Source organism: Mesoplodon bidens, assembly GCF_964165515.1.
Source record: "Mesoplodon bidens genome assembly, chromosome: 9".
Classification (NCBI taxonomy): domain Eukaryota; kingdom Metazoa; phylum Chordata; class Mammalia; order Artiodactyla; family Ziphiidae; genus Mesoplodon; species Mesoplodon bidens.
In genome coordinates, this window is record NC_138166.1 from 101,182,368 (window position 1) to 101,203,515 (window position 21,148).

Consider the following 21,148-nt stretch of genomic DNA (forward strand, 5'->3'; position numbering starts at 1 on the left):
TGCCTCTTTGGATGTGCAGCCCTGTGATGATACGGAAGCACTGCTGGCATTTGGAGTCACCGACTGTGGCGGGAGACGCACCATTGGGAACCTTGGGAGCTTCAGAAAGCGGTGGAGGCCCTGCCATCAGGTGGAAAACTCAGGCGGGGGGTCTGGGTCAGCTCGTCATCCACAGGACAGTGGTCTGCACTTGTATTTGGGCTTCGGGAACAGCGAAGGTTTTCATACTTGGGTCCATTACAACAATCCCTGACAAAGGTGCAGGAATCAAGACCAGAGACATAAAGAAGTTACCCAAAGATACACACTAGCTGCAGAGATGGGACCACAACGGCTACGTCCTGAGTCTTAGTCCAAGGCTGCATTTATTTGGGGTTCCCTGTGGGTATTGGGGTTGTGTTCACACGTGCAGTAGTGCGAACAATGAACTAAGAGTTGGGGGGTCTCTCTGGGATCAAGCCCCTCCTCTGAAAACAGATGCTAAGTTAGCTCTCAGCATCTTTGCAGTCCTAACTCCAGAGCTGACTTCCCCAGGTCATTCTAGGAAGCGATCAAAGGTACGGAAAGGTAATAAGGATGTGTGACACAAAAACGTTACTCAATGTAAAGTTTTCTGGCCTAATGTAAAACTGTCCGCTCTTGGGGAGGTGAGGGAGTGGGGTGATTCTGGAATTTTCTGAGAATGCTTCTGAAGGCGCCCTGGTTTCCTGCTGGCACAGCCTTCATGGAAGCCTCTGTTCACCTGCACAACAGTCTCGGTCAACTGGAGTCACCAGGGCAGCCAGAAGCCTTCTGCAAGCAAGCCTCTCACATGTGGCTGCAGCCCGCAGGAGCTGGAGATATTTTTCTCTGGAGTCTAGACTTCTCCAAGAATTGTTAAACCTTGTTTCCATTTAGCTGATCACCTAAAAGGCAGCGGGCATGGGGCTTCCCTGGTGGCGCAGTGGTTAAGAATCAGCCTGCCAATGAAGGGGACACGGGTTCAAGCCCTAGCCCAGGAAGATCCCACATGCCGCAGAGCAGCTAAGCCGTGAGCCACAACTACTGAGCCTGCGTTCTAGAGCCCGCGAGCCACAACCACTGAGTACACGTGCCACAACTACTGAAGCCCACGCGCCTAGAGCCCATGCTCCACAACAAGAGAAGCCACCGCGATGAGAAGCCCGCGCACCGTGACGAACAGCAGCCCCCGCTCGCCACAACTAGAGAAAGCCCGCGCGCAGCAACGGAGACTCAACGCAGCCAAAAATTAATAAATAAATCAAAAAATAAAACGTAAAACGCAGCGGCGTATTCTGCGTCCTCTGACTTACCGTTAACGAAGCCTGCTGCCGTCTGAGTCCGAGGTTGGCTGCACCAACAATGGGAGGGGTGCCCGGTAGCTGCACTCCTTCCTTGTTAGGAGCGGAGGAGGGGTGGACCCAAGATTAAAGGTCATCCCAGTGCGCTGTGTGAATGGTGAGGACTTCCCCTACCCTGCAGCAGACACGGGCCAAGTTCCACGGAACCCGTCTAGGAAGCAGCCCATGGGAGGGCTCAGCTACTCATCCATTCAACAAACAGCTACTGCGGAGACCCTGGAGGGTCGCCATTGGGGAGAGGGCAGGAAGACCCTTCAAGAACTCAGTGAGAACACTGGCAAAAAACTGTCCAAATGCATCACTTTTTCATACGTCTGGAGATTAAGGGCTTGCACCAATCCAAGGGTGTTTAAGGAAACCGGCTGCTTCTCAGCACAGCGAGATTTGTGGCACTGTCACTTGCCCTATTGCCAGATCCCTCCTTAGCAGCTGCATGTAGGGTCAAGATGGGGCTGGTGCTTTCTCAGCCCCCTGATCAGAAAACTGTCATCATCTGCAGTGTCTGGTAGTTCCCTGGAAAACCCCATCTGCAAGGCTTGTCTTTGACCTGCCTTTTTTCCCTGGGGGTGTTTGTCAAAAACAATCAGTGGCAATTTATTTGACATTGAGGCAACTGACAAACTAACAAAAAACCTCTTCTTTTTTTTAACAAGAAAGGCTGGAGAATGAGATGCCCTGGAGACCCTGAGCAGGCACAATTATTACTAAAGGATTTTAAGCAAGGGGGTAACACAGAACAATTTATGTTTTAAACAAGTTGACTTGGGGAATTCCCTGGTGGTCCAGGGGTTAAGACTTGGGCTTTCACTGCCGTGGACCCAGGTTTGACCCCTGGTCGGGGAACTAAGATCCAACAAGTGATGCGGTGTGGCAAAAAAAAAAAAAAAAAAGTTGACTTGGGCTGCAGTAAATGATTTGGAGGGCGTGGTGTCAGAGACTAGTATGCAGTGAAGATGGAGAAAAGTGGGCAAAATATTAGATTTTTGAAGGCAGGGCCCTTAGGATTTGCTGATGGATTGGCTGGGAGGGGACACAAGGGAAGAGGTAGCGGATGGCTCCCAAACTCCCAGCTTTAGTATCTAGTGGATAATGGTGCCATTTTCTGAAGCAGGGTCCAGGGGAGACCACGTTTTTAGGGAAAATCAAGAATTGGGGCATGACAAACTTCAGATGCCTATGAGACATCTAAGAGAAGACAAGCCTGGATGGAGTCCACAGAGGTCAGGGTGGGAGAAACGAATTTTGGTCTTCAGGAGACACGGCAGTGAGAGCTATGTGACAGGATGAAATCGAGGAAGAGGAGAAGGAAAAATGGCCCATTGAGAGGTTAACGGAGGAGGAGACAGCCAAGGAGACTAAGGCAGCAGCAGTGAGCTGATGGGAGGTAGACCAGAAGGCGGAAACAGAGACCTTCAAAGAGAAGCCACCACTGCGTGCAGTGCTGCTGGAGGGCCAGGAAAGAGGCCAGGAGATACCTCCTGGACTTGGTGACAAGGAGGTGATGAGCAATTCAGGCAAGAGCACCATCAGTGACACGGCGGGGAGACAGGGCAGTCTAGAGAGGGTGGGGAGTGAACAATTCAGTTTTAGCAGAATTCCATCACATTAATTTGAATTTGTCCTGTGATTTTACACTTTGTATTATGAGCTGCAAAACAGCCTTGGATATACACCGAGTTTTGTATTCGCACCTACTGTACTTCAATGAATCTAAGACTGCATTGTATGTCCCACTAAGAAAAATGCTAAAATGGCGGAGGTGACAAGACCTCTCCTGGCCCCAGTGACGATGGCAGTGTTTCATGAGGTGGAGATCAAGGACTTCCAATGTGACGAGGACTCGGAGATGTACGTCTACCCCTGCCCGTGTGGGGATACCTTCTGCATCGCCAAGGAACATATGGAGAATGGGGAAGACGTGGCAACGCGCCCTGGCTGCTCTCTCATTATAAAAGTGACTTAGGACAAAGATCAGTTTACATGAGGAGGGACAGTCCCAGCCCCTTCCCCCAAAACAGAACTAGTTAAATGCTGAAGACTTAGGACTCCAGAACCTAAACTTTGGGGATGAGCCAAGCTGGAAAAACCAAATGCAACGTCACTGGCTTCTTCACGGGGACAATCACTTTGCAGTTTGCTGTTAGTGTGGATTCTTTCCATCGGCTGCCAAGTTCACCTCCAGTTGAAGAAGCAAGTCCACCACATGACATACCTGAATTTTGTGCTTAGAACTTTGAATTGGAAGTGTTCTTTTTTATAGTTTTTGTTTTTGGAAGCATATTTATTTATTTATTTTTGGCTGTGTTGCGTCTTCGTTGCTGCGCACGGGCCTTCCCTAGTTGCGGTGCACGGGCTTTCCCTAGTTGCGGCGAGCAGGGGCTACTCTTCATCACGGTGCGCAGGCTTCTCATCGCAGTGGCTTCTCTTGTTGCGGAGCATGGGCTCTAGGCCCGCGGCCTTCAGCAGCTGTGGCACGTGTACTCAGTGGTTGTGGCGCACGGGCGTAGTTGCTCCGCAGCGTGTGGGATCTTCCCGGACCAGGGATTGAACACGTCTCCCCTGCATTGGCAGGCAGATTCTTAAGCACTGTGCCACTAGGGAAGTCCTGGAAGTGTTCTTCATTTTCCATCCGAACTTTAAAGAAAATTTCAAATCAGAAAAAAAAGAAAAGTGCTAAAATGTAAGGAAAGGTCTTAGGAGTGATGAAATACACTATTAAATAATGACATTTAAGTCAAACCCGGCAGTTCTAAGAATTTCTTCAGAAGGCTCAGATAACACATCATTAGCATCGCTGACACAATGAATGTGGTTAATGACTGTCGCTGACACCTCGAAGGCAGTTTCCTCACTGTAAATAGGGCAGCACCTGCTTCACAGGGTGGACGTGAAGCAAACCGGAAGAGGTACTGCTGACCTGCTGACCGCCTTCCACCACCACCTCCAGGTCACGTGCTCCCCACCACCGCAGAGCACCTCTCGGCAACATCACACCCGAAACACATCACAGGCTCAGCCCATCAGGTAATCCAATCAACCGTCCTGTGGATGGGTCACCGCACTGGGAAGCGGGACTGCCCGCCCTGTGTTATTCAAGGGGCAAGGTCAGACGTAAGTTCTACAGGGTGCAGAGTTCTGTTGTGTTCATGGCACTTAGAACGGTGTGCAGCACACAGCAGGTGCTCAGAAAACATCTGAATGAACAGCTGAGCCACACCATGTAAAGAGATCCATGTCACCTCCAAACAGGGCAGCTAGGCCTAGAGGACATTCTGTGAGGGTCAAACTGTAGCTGCAAGAACAGGCTGCCCCAAGATTCCATTTACACAGAAGTAACTTATCAGATGTAAAATGCTGCCTGGATGAACTGAATCCAGGTTTAATGTGGTTCCATCCAGTGAGTACTGACACATATTAGGCCTAAGAATAAACCCTGTTAATATATAATGATACTACATTGCTAAAACTTATTTTTATTTAAAAAGTATTTGGTGGAGGTCTTCTAAGGCTCAAATTTCATCCTGGAATGATAAGACAGAGACACTATAAAGATTCAAAGTAACGGCATATTCTTTTTTTAAAAATTAATTGTTGGCCATGTTGGGCCTTCATTGCTGCACGCAGGCTTTCTCTAGTTGCGGCAACCAGGGGCTACTCTTGGTTGAGGTGCGCTGGCTTCTCATTGCGGTGGCTTCTCTTGTTGCGGAGCACAGGCTCTAGGCACACGGCTTCAGTAGTTGTGGCATGCAGGCTCAGCAGTTGTGGCTTGAGGACTCTAGAGCACAGGCTCAGTATTGTGGCGCACGGGCTTAGTTGCTCCGCGGCATGTGGGATCTTCCTGGACCAGGGCTCGAACCGGTGTCCCCTGCATTGGCAGGTGGATTCTCAAACCACTGTGCCACCAGGGAAGTCCATAATGGCATATTCTAAAAACATAATTTTTCATTAAAAAATCAGTTACAAAGCAGTATTATATTTTATCAATAGACTCAATAACATTTCCCTAAATGTTAGAAATGGCCCTGTGAAATTTTAACTGGGAAGGAACATCATTTAAAAAATTTCGCTCAACTTGAACTCTTAGAGTCAAGGTGATGGCCACCAGGCAATTGAAATCCTCGATTCTCCCTCGAAGCTGCTCTTGGCAGAACGGGAGGTAGGCCGTCTGGGTCTGAGGGAGGTTCAGGAAGCCCTGACCCAGAACACTTACCAGGCAATCTTCCCCATCCTTTAAACTCCTGGAGGTTTTGGGATAGTTACAGGCCAATCTATTTTCTAAGGCAGATCCTGTCTGCCGTGGACACGCTAAGTAAAAGGAGGGACAGTAAGTGTATCTTTAGGTCCCCTTTTCTTCAAGTAGCTAAGAAACAAGCAAGAGGGTGACCAGAAGGCTCTAAGTAAGCCTGCAGCCCTACCTGCATGAAACATTCCAACCAAGGCGGGGAGAACAGTCATTATTGGGGAGCAACTCCCCTCACAGACCCCCCAAGGTCACTCGGCTTTAGTCAACAGGAACACCACCCCCCCCCAATTTGGGCACTCTACCTCAACTGCCCACAGCCGCCTGGTGGGCCACTCGCCTTTCTGCGGCCACATCCTCCACTGGCTCCTGGAATCCAACCTGGAGCCTCCTCGGAGGCAGGGAAAGAAGCTCTCACTCAGGAGGACAGGTTTTCTTCTTTAAAAGCCACACTGAGGAGCGCAAGGATTAGGCTTTGCAGCTATTTTATTTACAAGTATACATTTAACACAACGAAATAAACACTGATATATTGAAGCCTAGTTAATAGTAGTGTAACAATATGTATCATTTGGATGATTATTTTAAACAACAAACTACACTGAAAAATTAATGCAATAAAATTCTTGGTCATAATATTATTAAGAAATACAATATATAAATTGAAAATATGATTGCTCAAAATTTGAAAATGGAAGTGAACTCATTTGGACCGAGTCAGAGTTTAACATAATCTGAAAGGAGGAGGTGGGAGAGAAGCTCTGACCCAAATGAAATCTTTCAGGTTAACAGAAGAGAAATGAAGCAGAGTTTATCTTGAAGGATAATGGCCAGGTTGCTTCCTCAGGCAGGCCAGGTTCCCAGCGCCCTCAGGTTTTGCAGTAGAATCACATCACTGAGCAGGAAGACTTTCCTTGTGAAGCGGCCCCATCAATTTTTTCTGCCTCCAAAATTATCCTTCTAAAAACATCAACAGCAGTCTGAAACCAAAGAGAAAACCAATGACAATGTTAGCGTTAGAAGCGGAGCCACGAGGAACACTGACACTGCTGGCGGGACTGGAGAAGGCCCACGGCCCGCCCTGCACGTGGAGGCCCAGGTGTGGCGGCCAACGAGGCGGCCCCAGGGCCGCAGGAGCCGGGATTCCTCCCTCCCCCACCCCCACGTGGTGACTGCGGACCCACCGGAACTAACCTCAAATCACACTTCCGAGCCCTGTTCTCATCAGTCACAGGAAGCCCCGCCTCCTCCGCCTCCTGCGGTGCTCTGGACCTCCAGGGTGGAGTATCCCCTGCTGGCTCACTCCCCCGGCCCGCAGCCGCTCTGGGACTACAGCAGGGCAGGGGCTCTTTCTCCTGGCCCCACACCCCACCCCCTGCCTGTCACACCCTTTCCCCTCCCACTTCCTGCAAACTCTCAGCTCTGACTCTTAGGTCGTGAGATGACACCCGTGCCCTCCGAGCCTGCTTCCCCTAGGCCACCTAGAGCCGCGAGTCACCCCCCAGCCTCACCCCCCTCCTCCGGGGCAGCGGCTCCACCTCCACCACCACTCGCACCAACCTGGCCTTGCACACCCGCCGGGGACCTCCTCTCTCTCCCCACTGCACCTCTCAGCCCCAGGGACCAGCCCTTCACAAGGAGGAGCCACTATGATTTAGGGGAGGAAATCCTCACTTGGGCTGAACGTCAGTCCCCGTCCTTTAAATGCGGTCATTGTGATAATCCGAAAATGCTCCTGTTTTCAAAAGCCTCGAAGGGCAGCACCAGATCTTGTCATCACCAAGCAGCCGCCCCCCTCCAGCCCCCATCTTCCTTCTCTCGCCTCCCGGGCCAGCACAGACGTCCCCAGGGCAGTCACCGGCCTCCTACTCCCTTCCCTGCCACCTGTCCGCCTGCTCGCTGCCTGCGCCACACAGCGGACACAGCCCACTGACACAACTCCAGGACCCTGAACCCAAGGGGACCCCTGCTGCTCCAGCAGCCCAACCACATTTCTCTGGTCCAGTCAGCCCCCAGGATGAAGGGGTCATATGCGTCTTCCTCCCACTGGGATCGCTAACCCTCTTCCTCGCTCTCACCCTCGGCTGATGACTGGGCTCTACATTTCACCAGGAAAACAGAAGCAGCATTCATAAGCGAACTCTCCATACGCCGTCCACCAATGACCATGCCCTTGAATCTGGGCTCATCTACTCTGGTTCCCTCTTTCCTGCTGGCACAAAGGAGGCACCCCTAAGTGAGCCCAAGCCAGCCCCAGGCCCACCTCTCCTGTCTAGTCAAGGCCACTGACTTCAGCAAGCACTCCTTTCTGCATTACCAATTCCCCTCCTTTCCCACGACTACGCAGGCAAGTTGTTATTTGTTTCATCCTAAAAAAATGCACAGGGCTTCCCTTGTGGCTCAGTGGTTTAGAATCCACCTGCCAATGCAGGGGACACGGGTTCGAGCCCTGGTCAGGGAGATCCCACATGCCGCGGAGCAACTAGGCCCATGTGCCACAGCTACTGAGCCTGCGCTCTAGAGCACGCGAGCCACAACTACTGAGCCTGCATGCTGCAACTACTGAAGCCCACATGCCTAGAGCCTGTGCTCCGCAACAAGAGAAGCCACCGCAATAAGCCTGCGCACCGCAACCAAGAGTAGCCCCCGCTCGCCAAAACTAGAGAAAGCCTGCTGCGCACAGCAATGAAGACCCAACGCAGCCAAAAAAAAAAAAAAAAAAAAAGCACAGAAAAATGTGTGGAAAGATGCATGCCAAACTCTTACCAAAAAAATAGAGCGTGCCTGGAATCTGGCTTTCTAGATTAATTTTAGCGTTCTCCTTGATTACCTGTGTGATCTGACTCTGACAACATGCATTCTCTTCCATCAAATTGCCGAAATACCACCTGTGAAGAGGCCTCCACAGAAAAGAAGCCAGAACTGCACACACATCCCATGGTTCAGTAGTAGTCAAAGTGCAGTGTTCTCACTGACTGGATAGTGTTTACCACTGTGCACTGTGTAATCAACAGATCTGACTGAACTCCACTGAGGACAGTTTATTTTAAAATACTGGAGTTTTGCTAAGTAATACAAAGCTACATTTGAAAATTTATCAATAAAAAATCTGAGTAGTTCACAAAGATTGGTCTCTGATCACGTGACTAGTGATGTGGATGTCTCTTCACTACACAAATTCTCTCTCTTCCTACTACACAGACCAAGAGTAGTAAGCATTCTAGTATACATGTGGATTAGAATCAATCACACCTCTTAACATAAGGGATTAGAATTACTTGGTTTCTCCCCACCTGATAGGGAGAAACTCACTAGGCTTAGGATCCAATTGTCTTCAGCACACTCAGCAACAAGGTGAGCAGCGTCACAAGAGCCACAGCCGAGGGTTGAGAAGTGTCTAGACAACTGGTCAGGGCTGCTCCTTTCCAAGGATATGCATATCATCACTGTATTTACCTAACTTGTGTACAAGAATCTTTCTGCCTTTCAGGATTATTTCACGTCGAATAGGTATTTGTTGATCTGATGAAGGTGCTAAAGTAATCGAGACAACAGTGAGTTGGGTCATCTGATCTTCTCGCTTGTCTGGGATGCTTGAGGTCACCATACTGCACCCTTGCCTTCTTTTAGCGCTTTGGTTAATATCAGATAAATCTACTAAATTTATCAAAACTTTAAAAGAATTACAGCAGTTGGAATTTTTTCATTTTAACTTTAAGCCTTGAGAACAATTTCCTCTTTATATGGGTACTGAAAAGGCAGTATCCTACCTTCTGAAGGAAACTAAAAGGTTAAAAAGTAAATCTATCTAGAACCATATTAAAAATCTTAAGCTACGGTAAAGTATAACATAAACTAGACAGAGAAAAGGCCTGCATCCTCCGACCAAAAAGTAGTTTAATGACATGCCCTAAGCATACCATTATAGGTCACTCTCAAAAGATAAATTAACCTGAGGCAACATGCCTTACTAAGCAATCCCTCTTAATTACATTCGAGGTAGGGTCCATAAGGTGTCTACACCTTTGAGGATGCTGGAAGGAATAATAAAGCAACTGCCAGAGATGCACAGAACAGTAACACACAGTGCACAGGGACCATGTGAACCTACACGAATAGTGAAACTGCTGCTGATGCCTACGTAATTATAAAGTCAAACAGAATAACTGTTTTAGGATCCTCAGATTTTCACCAAAGAGAAACACAACAGAGCAAAGTTAGCAAGCAGAACCAAAGATAGCTTAGGGCCATTCAACTTCACTCCTCCACGTCAAAAAAATTTTTAAATTGAGATAGTTGTCACATAGCATGTATTAGTTCTAGGTGTACAACATAATGACGATGTCTGTATATATTGTGAAATGATCACCACAGTAAGTCTGGTCACACATAGTTACGAACTTTTTTTTCTTGTGATGAGAACTTTTAAGATCTACTCTTAGCAGTTTTCAAATATACAATATTGTTAACCATAGTCACCACGCTATAAATCACATCCTCAGGACTTCTTTATTTTATAACTGGAAGTTTGTACCTTCTGACCACCTTCAAATTTTTACTATGCAAATTTTTAAGCATACAGAAAAATGGGGACAATTGTATAATAACCACTGAGCCCTGCTATCTGAGTTCAACAAATGTTAACATCTTTGCTATATTTGCTTGCTCTCCTTCTGCATCCCCCCCCATCTATCCCATCTGAAACTAAGTTGCAGACATTATGAAGCTTGGCGCCTACATTCTATGGTTTGCATTTTCTAAGAATAAGGATATTCTCTTCATAATCCCAACACCATCATTACACCTAAGACAATTAACACCATTTCCCTAATATATCTAAAATGTAATCAAATCTCCCCAGTTGACCAAAAATGTCTTTTACACGAGGGATTTTAGAACCAGATTCCATTTAAGGTTCACACACAGACTTTTTAATACAGGACGGTCTCTCTCTCTCCCTCAGGAACACTCTAATCTCTATTACACTTTGGTTATGCACAAGGCCCTCTCTTCCCATCCATCAGAAAGCATGGTGGAGAGGAGAGAGGACTAAATTTGGGTTAAATTTAAAATTTAGTCCACGTTCTTATACCATATGAAATATAGAGTGACCTTAGAAAAGTTTACCTCTCTGGATCTTAAAACGCCTCACTTCTAAAATGAGACAGTTCAACTGGATGATCTTCAGGATAGATTAGACACCCAACAAATGTCTGATTTAATTCAATTAAGCAGTACAGGTATCTCTTACTATCTCAGCTCTTCTTATCTGAATTCTCACTTTCTGCACTAAATGGATGCAGATAAATCTCTTGCTATCTGGAACTTGGGAATCAATTGTATAGATTTAACTTCCCTCACCTGGGGACACAGGGACAAACAGATTTGCCTATCAAGGGATTCCTGGGTTGACGGAGCACCTAGTAGATATAAAACCACTGTGCAGGACATTATGGAGAAAATGAAGGCCAGTGATATGGCTTGAATCTCAGAATGAATTAAAGGGGATAAGAGAGAAGAAACTACTATTAATTTTAGCTGGACGTATCATGCAGGGGTCCAGGAGAAAGTGGAATTTAAGTAGAACCTTGAGGGCTGGGGTCTTAGTGGTGAAAGGTGGCGGAGCTGGGGAAGAACAGCTGACTGTCCTCAACCACATCAAGCCACCCACCCTCACTGACCTACAGTTTCCTCACAGAAATGAAAGCCAATTAATCTTATTGGAAGATCAAACAAGAGCACATGTTGAAAATACTTTAAGTGTGTAGTTAATTAGAGAAAGGATATTCCAAGTCAGAGAAGAATGAGAGTAAAGGGGAGGCATCTGGAAGTACCCCTTATCTTTAATTAAGTGGGAGGAATTTGGTGCAACTGAAAAGTACAGGGATACAGTGAAAGAAGAAACGGGAAAAGTTCGAATCACACACTGCACTCATCATGCTGAGGGCTTTGGGGTTTGTTCTATAGATGATGGGCAACCCACTGACAGTTTTTAGTTGAGGGTGACATCATCTGATTTGTAGCTTCAGAAGGTGAATGGCAGCAAACAGAAATACACTGGTGAGAACTCATGGAGGCAGGAGACAAGCTTGGACGTTCTCGGTCTAAATTAACGTCACGGAGGAAAAGGGAAAAGGAGATACGGGAAGCCTTCTGAAATAGAAGTGACATCCTTCCTTGGATATGCCTTTAAAGGAACATCTGCAGGGCTGAAATTGGGAAAAATGCTTGTAAAATGGTTCTTAACACTTTCTGTGTTAAAACAACACATGCATCTAACTCAGTTCCACCCAACAGAAAAAGGGGGGAGGTAAGGGTACAAAATTATTGCCAAAATGATGTAAGATCATTCCTGTTTCTTTTCTATGCCTGGACTTACTTCTGTACCAGCCTTTAGTATGAAACAAAAATAAGACTATATGTTCTCAAAGGAAGTATTGCCTTTACTATTAAGTTCTATTTATCCTACAAATATTCTAGGTCTCATTTTAAGTAGAATACTGACTGAATTAAAACATCAATAGTATTGTCCTAAAACAACCCAAAGATGGGTATTGGAAATGATGGATGGATGAAGACTGAACAGGAGTGATGAAGACGGTGGTGAGATGCTGACTGAGAGGAACATACGCCCATGAATGATGGGATGCAGGGCAAAATGAAGTTTAAAAAACACATACCTGATTTTCTTTAGCAGAAGATTCCAAAAAAGCTGCGTTCCAAGATTCTGCTAACGCTTTCCCTTCTTCATAACTGATCACCCTAATGGAAAAAGAAAATTCTAATTAAAGTACTTTGCTCTTTATTATATAAAACATCTATAATTGATTTATGAGACAGGCTCCACTTTAATCAGTTTTTTTCCTTATGAAGCAGAAGCATGCTCAGCTCAACATTCTCATCCAGTATGTAATGCAGAGAAGCATTTCCGTTACCCTTGAGCTGGGGAACAGAGCGGACACTGCCTTATGGGGTGGCTACCCCTGCTCCAGCGAGTTCTTACAGTTCGGAGAACAGGACGCCAACACTCCAGCGTCTGCAACAATTGACTATTTTGAAGCCAGCTCGGCTATAAGCACCCAAAGACGGGGCAATCCTGAAAGGGCCCTCCGTGCGGTCCTGCAGGTGTTAGTTTAGCCAGTGAGCCTCTTCCTCTAGGTGTCAGGCTCCTCCCCTGTTCACTGCTCTAATCCTAAGCCCGGGACTCAAAAAACTATTTGTTGAATAAATGAGTGCTACCATTGTCTTTTTAGAGTCTGCTTTATGCAAAATGGTAAAAGAACCTAAAGATAATTTTCTATAGTGTTTGCGCTCTTTTTTTTAGAGGAAACATTTTCCAAGACAGGTTGAGATTTTTACTGCAGTTTTGCTTCTGTGATGCACAGTCACCGCCACATTTCTGAACACAGAAACACAGATATGCTACAGCTAAAAATATTCTTGCTATAAGAACAATAATTAAAAATGAAACTTCAGTGACTAAATCGTCTTAGACTTGACTTTATAAATCAGTATTTAGAAGCTACTTACCTTTCCATATGTAGGTCTTTCTTATTCCCAACCAACATAATAGGTATCCTATTAATACAAGGGAAAAAAAAGCCAAAGTACCCTAGTCAGTGCCCGATTTGATTGTTCAGAAGATACTATTATGAGTATCTAACAAAAGAGATAAACTATTACTACTTACTGTACTTTCCCCACCATATCCAACAGTTTGCCATGGATAACTTTGATCACTTCAAAGCTATAAAACAAAAAGCATGAAATCAGACATCCATTTTAGTGGTGATGTTTTAAAACGTCTGTTATGTAATACTTATAGTGGGGAAAATGGAAAATGTCATAGACCCACCATTTTAATATAAAGTAAACCGAACACAAGGAATTCCTTTATTTTTTCCTACCACTCTTTTTCACATGTGCGTGTATTCAACACTCAGCAGCCCTTACTGAGAATATTCAAAGTGGAATAGGTGAGATATTTAAATGGGAAGGTCTACAACTGGGCTGATTTAATCTCTGAATAAACATTTGCGGAATGGTGCTTAGCGAGAGGGCCCTAGCAATCAGCTAATACGGTGAAAACACACAAAAAAGTAAATCAGTTAATGCATTTCCCATTGCCATCAGCAGAAAAGCTCAGATCACGTTCAGTCACTATCTAGTCAGGCAGCCTGAGGTAAGAAATAACAGAGTGTTTTTACGCCATCAGTGTAAGAGAACACCTAATGGGATAATTTTTTGCCCTTAACAACCGGTTTGCTCCATAAGACAACCACTAAAAACCATTAAAGTCTAGTTGTTACTACTGCCAATTCCAGCATAGTCCCTTAGAAGGATTAATGCCATCTAAGCACAGCAAATAAGCTCAAGCAAGCAGAAGTGGGCCTTACCTTTTGATTGATGTAACAGAATACACGAGAATATAACCATTAATATCTATGGAGTATGTCTGAGGAAAGATGGAATATTCATCCTGTGAAAGGAAAAATAATTACATTTGAGTAGCATAACAAGCAATCTCACATATCACATGGTCAAAGAAATCAGAGCAAACAAAAAATGGATTAATCTGTTATTCTAGAGACATAGCCTACACACTCAAGATTTACTTAGGACTGGTTTGGGGGCAATAATATGCTTTAAGACAATATTGAAAAATGACCCAGGCTATTCTAAGACCTTTTCTTCTTCCTTCCTCCCTCCCTCCCTCTCTTTCTCTCTTTCTTTTTGCCATGCAGAATGCAGGATCCTAATTCCCCAACCAGGGATCCAACCCATGTCCCCTGCATTGGGAGCACAAAGTCCTAACCACTGGACCACCAGGGAAGTCCCTATTCTAAGACTTCCGAGGGACAGCTAACATCTGCTGCAGTTCCTGGGAGAAGAAGATGGAAGGAATGAAAAGACTGGTTCCGTGATCTTGTATCAAGGGAAAAGCACCACCACCTCTCCTTTATGGACCTAAAAGTCCAGAGTCTCTTAGGCCTCACAGTAAATTCACAAGTGCTACTAGTTTATTCCATAAATGTGTACTTTCACCTATTTTCTGCACATGAGTCACAATGGCCTGAGCCCAATGTACCAGTCATTAGTGGGTTGCTACCAGCACTTGAAAAAGAGGAAGAGAGAAGAGAAACAAAACACTAGACTCAGTCAGTATATTCAGACTTTTTAGGATCAAATGAGCTATATATTGAGCAACTTCAGGAATTAGAAAGAAAGGTATACATTATGCAATAGCCTGTTAGTACCAGTTTTACAATGCTTTAAGAAAACCCCTGCTGCTTTAGATACAGAATTATCAAAGACTACGAGAGTGTTTAATGTCAATGCAGTACTCAAGAGTGCCACTGTATGGTACAAACATTTCCTTCTCAGTTGAAATATACTTGTTAACATACCACACAGCCCAGGCACTATTACAGAAAAATCACAGCAAGCCACCCTTAGATCAAGTAACTAACGGTCTCTGTTCACGCTGCAATTCCATAGTGTGATTATGATGATGACCCTGAGTCGCTGCCCTAGTTAAAGTGTCTTTAAAAAGAATAAAGTTTTACTATCAACTCTCAGATATTACAGTCATTAATCACAATAGCATTTCAACATCACAGACTTACTACATATGCAAAATAAAACCTTCTTTGATTTCATTGACAGTACAACTTTCATTAGGTTGAATTCATTTTAGTGTTGATGTTGAAAAACAAGTTGTTAATGGAATGAGACATCTTTCAACCCAGATTAAAAACACAATTTCAAGTGATTTTAGTCACCGGCTCAGCTACAGCAGACCCAAAGTTCAAATTACCTTTTTCCTGAAGTGAAGATGTGGGAAAAAAGAAAAGGATCATCATATTCAAGCAGTACAGTGTAAAAAATGGGAAGTATAAGAGAGGAGAAAGACCCTCAGCTTTAAAGCAACCAAAAAGGACGGAATTCCTAGTAATAAGCCTAAGAAAATAAAAGTATATGATCCATCTGAAGAAAATCTTAAAATACTCCCAAGAGATAAAAGAGTGAAATCAGCGGAAGAGTGTGCCATGGTCTTCAGCAAGAATATGTAGAATCATAAGGATATCCACTAATTAATCCTAAATTAATATACAAATGTAACATAATCCTGATAAAAAGTATACTTCCGGAGAAAGAATAGCAACTGCAGACGCAGGTGGGTGGAAACCATAAAGCTACAGTAATTAAAATAGTGCAGTACTAGCTCATGAATGGAGCAGACAGGGAAATCTACAAAGACCCAAATAGTCATGGGAAGTAGGTATATGATAATACTGGCATTTCAAACCAGTAAGGATAAAAAGTAACCCTCAACAAAATGTACAGGGAACAAATGCAGAGCCATCTGGGGGGAAATGGCTAAGTTGGAGCTCTACCTCAAACCTTAGCAAAAATGTACTCCAGAGGAATAAAAGATATGAAGATGAAAACTGCAACTAGGTACATAGTGGATGGGAGAATTTTTAAAAACTAGTATTGGTTAAAAAGAGGTTAATGAATTCAACCATATGAAAATGAAGACGTTCTTCATGGCTGAAAACCTCCCAAACAAAAAAACATAAACAAAAGATGGACTGAAAATAAAACAGAACCCTGCAGCTAATTTTCTTTTTTAAGGTATATCTATTTATTTTTTTAGCTGCGTCGAGTCTTAGTTGCGGCGCAAGGGATCTTTCGTCGTGGTGCGCAGGCTTCTCTCTAGTTGTGGCGTGTGGGTTTTCTCTCTCTAGTTGTGGTGCGTGGGCTCTGTAGTTTGCAGCACGCGGGCTCTCTAGTTGAGGCATGTGGGCTCAGTAGTTGCGGTGTGCAGGCTTAGCTGCCTCGCAGATGTGGGACATTAGTTCCCTGACCAGGGACTGAACCTGCATCCCCTGCATTGGAAGGTGGATTCTTTACCACTGGAACGTCAGGGAAGTTCCGCGGCTTATTTTCTAGTGCTAATTTTCTTCACACATTAAGTGATCTTTCAACTCAACAAGCAAAGACCATCCTCCCAATAGACAAGGGCGAAGTACATGAATAGACAGGAAAATGTACAGAAAGGAAATATAATACAAATGCCCTCAAGCACAGGAAAATATGATCAAATTCCTTCATAAGAAGAAAAACACGACACTGAGATACTATTTTTCACCCAGCAGATTGGCAAATATCAAAAAATGTGGTAACCCGTCGTGTTGGCGAGGGTGTAGGGAAACAGGCACGCCTATTCACTGCTGCCAAGAATGTGACCCTATGGTCCAGCAATCCCACACCCAGGACATTTTCTTACATACATACCATCCTTCTAAAGTAACAAAAGATACTGGCTGTGGCACTGCTGGTGGTGGCATGACTGGAAACAACCTAACTGCTGATCAATAGTTAAATTACGATGTATCCAAACAATGGGACATTATGCAGCCATGGGGGGAAGAAAAGAGCCTGTATACACTGATACGGAATAATTTCCAAGATGGAGATATAGAGACACACTACTTTTTGTGTAGAAAAGAAAAAAATAGTTTAAAACTATATTTGCATGTTCACGTATAAAACAGCTTGGAAGCATTTACTAGAAACGGATAATGGGTTACTGTTGGCGGTGAAGCTAAGAGAGCTACAGTGGAAAGATTTAATTTTGACTATTTACCTTTTTGTGTTATTTTATTTCTATAACACGTACATGTATTATTATTATTTTTTAAATGAATTTAAAACTTTGTTTTTAAAAGGGAATTTGACATTAAAATTGACTGTCTCTGAGTCACTTGTCATTGAGTTTACTTAAATTAGGTCAAAACAAAGTATTTCAAGCAAACTAAAAATAATCCACTCACTCTGTTCATTATCATCCCTAGCTGGGCAATTAAATCAGCTGTATAAAATACACTGCTAAATGAACAGTACTTGCTATCATAATCATTTTTCCTTGCTACCAGCAGTCTCAACCCCATGATACGAATCCGATTTAAAAACAGTTCTTAGAGCAGTAAATATAAGTGTGATCTCATCCAATTTCTACAGAACGAGGGCAGGACCGTGGCATAAGGAAATACCACCCCTGCTGCACCATCGTGAATTGTAAATACCAGCATAACCTTTTACGGTCTCCCAACTGTGAATACAGCCTTTTGGAACTATTAGCTGCAATGAGAACAAGTTATTCCAAGTAGCTAAATCTGAAGATATTTTGTGCAAAAGCTCTCTGAATATTCGTAGCCAGCGGTAACAAAGCCCAAAGGAGCGAGACGGCAGAGCCAGGCATTAACCTATGCTCTTTGCATACTCACACTGTACACTCACTCCCTGAGAGCTCTGATCCTTTCGGGGTCATTCTTTATGTTACTCTGTCATGAAAACAGTTAAAGGCGTGTGATGTCCAAGTGTACATTTATGCTTTAGAGCAAAACAGAATCTCTGAGGAACACACGTTCTATTTTCACAAGGAGAGTCAATATAAAGAATTTTCTCTCCAGAGAATGTTTTCAAGGACAGCTCTCCTCCAAGTATGAGAGATTCCTGCACGACTCCCACTCACACTGTGAGCCTCAACTCAGTTTCCATGCTAGGCCCCCGCTCTAGCCTCAGTGGCATCAAAGAACTACAAGTAAGGATCAAGTTCTCTTGAAGCTTATAAATCGCCTCTAAAACATGTAACAATCCTGTGAAGGCAGGCACCACAGTTATCACCATTATGCAGATGAAACGTATGAGGCACAGAAAAGTTTGTTACCTTTCTCAAGGTCAATGAGTTAGTAAGAACACCTAGGATTCAAATCCAGGCAGTGTGACTGCAGAGCCCATGCTCCAAACAACTACGAAATACTGATTCTCCTTCTGGCCTATTATAAAATGAATTGCTATAGTTACGTCACATGAAAGTGATTTATCAATCTGCATCCTTACCCTTACTTTCCACGAGCTTAATGAAAATTCAAAACAAAGATATAAAAGCAAACTGAAATCTTTTTTTTTTTTTTGGCCGCGTTGGATCTTCATTGCTGCATGCTGGTTTCCTCTAGTTGCGGCGAGCGGGGGCTATTCTTCATTGCAGTGCACGGGCTCTAGGCGTGCGGGCTCAGTAGTTGTGGCACACGGGCTTAGCTGCTCCGTGACACGTGGAATCTTCCTGGACCAGGGATCGAACCCGTGTCCCCTGCATTGGCAGGCGGATTCTTTTTTTTTTTAATGGATTTTTAAAAATTGTTACATACATACATACATTTATTTATGGCTGCGTTGGGTCTTCGTTGCTGCGCGCGGGTTTTCTCTAGTTGCGGCAAGCAGGGACTACTCTTCATTGCAGTGTGCGGGCTTCTCATTGTGGTGGCTTCTCTTTGTTGCGGAGCACGGGCTCTAGGCGCGTGGGTTTCAGTAGTTGGGGCACGCAGGCTCAGTAGTTGTGGCTCACGGGCTCTAGAGCACAAGCTCAGTAGTTGTGGCACACGGGCTTAGTTGCTCTGCAGTGTGTGGGATCTTCCTGGAACAGGGCTTGAACCCGTGTCCCCTGCATTGGCAGGAGGATTCCTAACCACCGCGCCACCAGGGAATTTCCAGCAGGAGGATTCTTAACCGCTGCGCCACCAGGGAAGCCCCAAACCGAAATGTTGATAATGTCAGACTCCCATATTTCTTCACCTGGGACACTCTCAGCTTATACCTGCTGTCCCAGCCTGACTGTTACCAGTGTCCCCCTTCACTCTTAGACGTGTCTCGTTTTAGGTAATAAATTACACAACTGCCTGAACTATTATAAAAAATACCAACACTAAGACTCCAGAACAAGGTCCTACCCCAGAGGCTCTTCGTACACTAACTTCTAAGACAAGCTGCGTCCTCTATGTCGTCAGTCGCTAACGGAGACTCCTGTTATTTCCCTTGTTCCAACAGGCTCCCGTTCTATCAACAGGCAGGTACCCCGCAGAGTAAAAGCCTAGGATGGCTGTGCTCCAAGAACACCACCATGAGGTCTGAAGACGAAAGCCCAGCACATCCACCGCGGATGGTGGGTGAATGACTTATGTTATAGCTCTCTGACATACACATTTTTGACTTATTTTATTTGAAGCTTCCAGAATGGAAACTCCAGGGTTCCTCCAGTGCTAAAACGACCCATTACAGCTATTTTCTTGCTTCACTAGGGCGGTTACACTTTCCTTCTATGTTCATTTCAAAATATAAAGCAGAGGGAGTTCATTCCAAACCTGCAATACAGGCCACATCTTTCTAGGTCTATGCCAGTTTCCCCAGGTTCCAGAAAAAAGCCTCCATTTAACACGGCAGACCAGTCTACCCTATGCTCACGCTCCTGCTAGTCTGATCCTTTGTCGGTTATAAGATGCAAGGGGACATCCCAGCTTCTTTACATGCCCCACCCTCCACTCAACAGTAATAAATTCAGCCGAACAAAATGGTTTCCAGTAAAAGCAAGACTCGGTGACATGGAATGGGGACGGTGCGCTGTCACAAGGGTTCTCTTGGCTCCCTTCAAGTTCTCTTAATTTCTTTCATCCTTTGCTTCCAGTCGATTCCTCTGGCAATCCAGTCGCCACATCACTGCCACATTAACCTGTGCATACCTCTTGTGGGGGTTACTCACCTTTGGCAGTTACTGTCTAGCAAATCAGACCGACGCTCTTTAATCTTGTAGTCATATAATAGATCCAATACAACCAGCTCATTTCTGCCCTATGCCTTTCCCAAGCCCTTCCCCTAGAAAAGATCAACTTCTCTTCTTAACGTAGGAGGATACATACTACAAAGGGAGGAAAAGGGCTAATGTGATTCTCTGATACAGAATCAACCTTTAGAAAATAGAAAACAACTAACCTTTAATAAATATAAACCTTCACAATGTTATGATGAATATATTTAAAACAATTCTACAGTAGAAAAACAAGGTAATTATTTGAAAAACTTCCGTAAATATCTTAGAAAAGACAAAGTAGACAGCCTGTTAATATCCAAACACACATAAGTCACGAGGGGTTTTCTTGGCAGTGTCCTTGTGTTTAAGCGTCAGTGGCAGGGCTAGGACTGTTGGGTGCGCTATATGGGATTCTGACACACTTACCTGCCCAGCTGTATCTACAAGTTGAAGATGATATTCTTGTCCATTTACTGTGATCAATTTTGTGAAAGCTACAGTGAAAAAGGAATTAAATATTAGCTAGAAAAACATGAACTTTGGATCACTGAAAGCTCAAACAATGACAACCAATTAAGCAGAGTCCTTAGTAATCTCATAAAAAGATCCCACAAAACAAAAAAGAATATCTGAGTTTATAGATTGTTCCCTACTTCCATTATTTAACTAAGCAACGCTGACTGACTAAAACCAATGTTGCATAAACTTTGAACGTTTTCCAAAGAAACAAAGTAGGCAACGCTTCGAATCTTATAAAAGTGACCTGAATGCTCTAGCTGTGGCCAGTCTTTTCCTCTTGTGAAAAAGTGAAATATATTACATAAAGTCTGAGTTCTAGAATGAACCAAAAGCACACAACTTGTCATTAATTTATAGCAAGTCTGGTGCCAGAGCAGG

The 21,148-nt window shown here is 44.4% G+C and overlaps 1 protein-coding gene across 1 annotated transcript in view; it reads right to left on the bottom strand.

The window, feature by feature from the left end:
- Window positions 1–6,069: 6,069 nt before the first annotated feature.
- The window catches only part of RHEB (Ras homolog, mTORC1 binding), a 48,145-nt gene continuing 33,066 nt past the window's right edge, over window positions 6,070–21,148 (bottom strand). The window contains exons 3-8 of the mRNA XM_081244948.1: window positions 20,678–20,745; window positions 13,998–14,080; window positions 13,292–13,348; window positions 13,132–13,179; window positions 12,282–12,363; window positions 6,070–6,581 (exon numbers count right to left, since the gene is read on the bottom strand). Coding sequence (XP_081101074.1) covers window positions 6,489–6,581; window positions 12,282–12,363; window positions 13,132–13,179; window positions 13,292–13,348; window positions 13,998–14,080; window positions 20,678–20,745 — 431 coding nt within the window. The 3' untranslated portion in view covers window positions 6,070–6,488. The remainder of the gene's footprint in view (window positions 6,582–12,281; window positions 12,364–13,131; window positions 13,180–13,291; window positions 13,349–13,997; window positions 14,081–20,677; window positions 20,746–21,148) is intronic.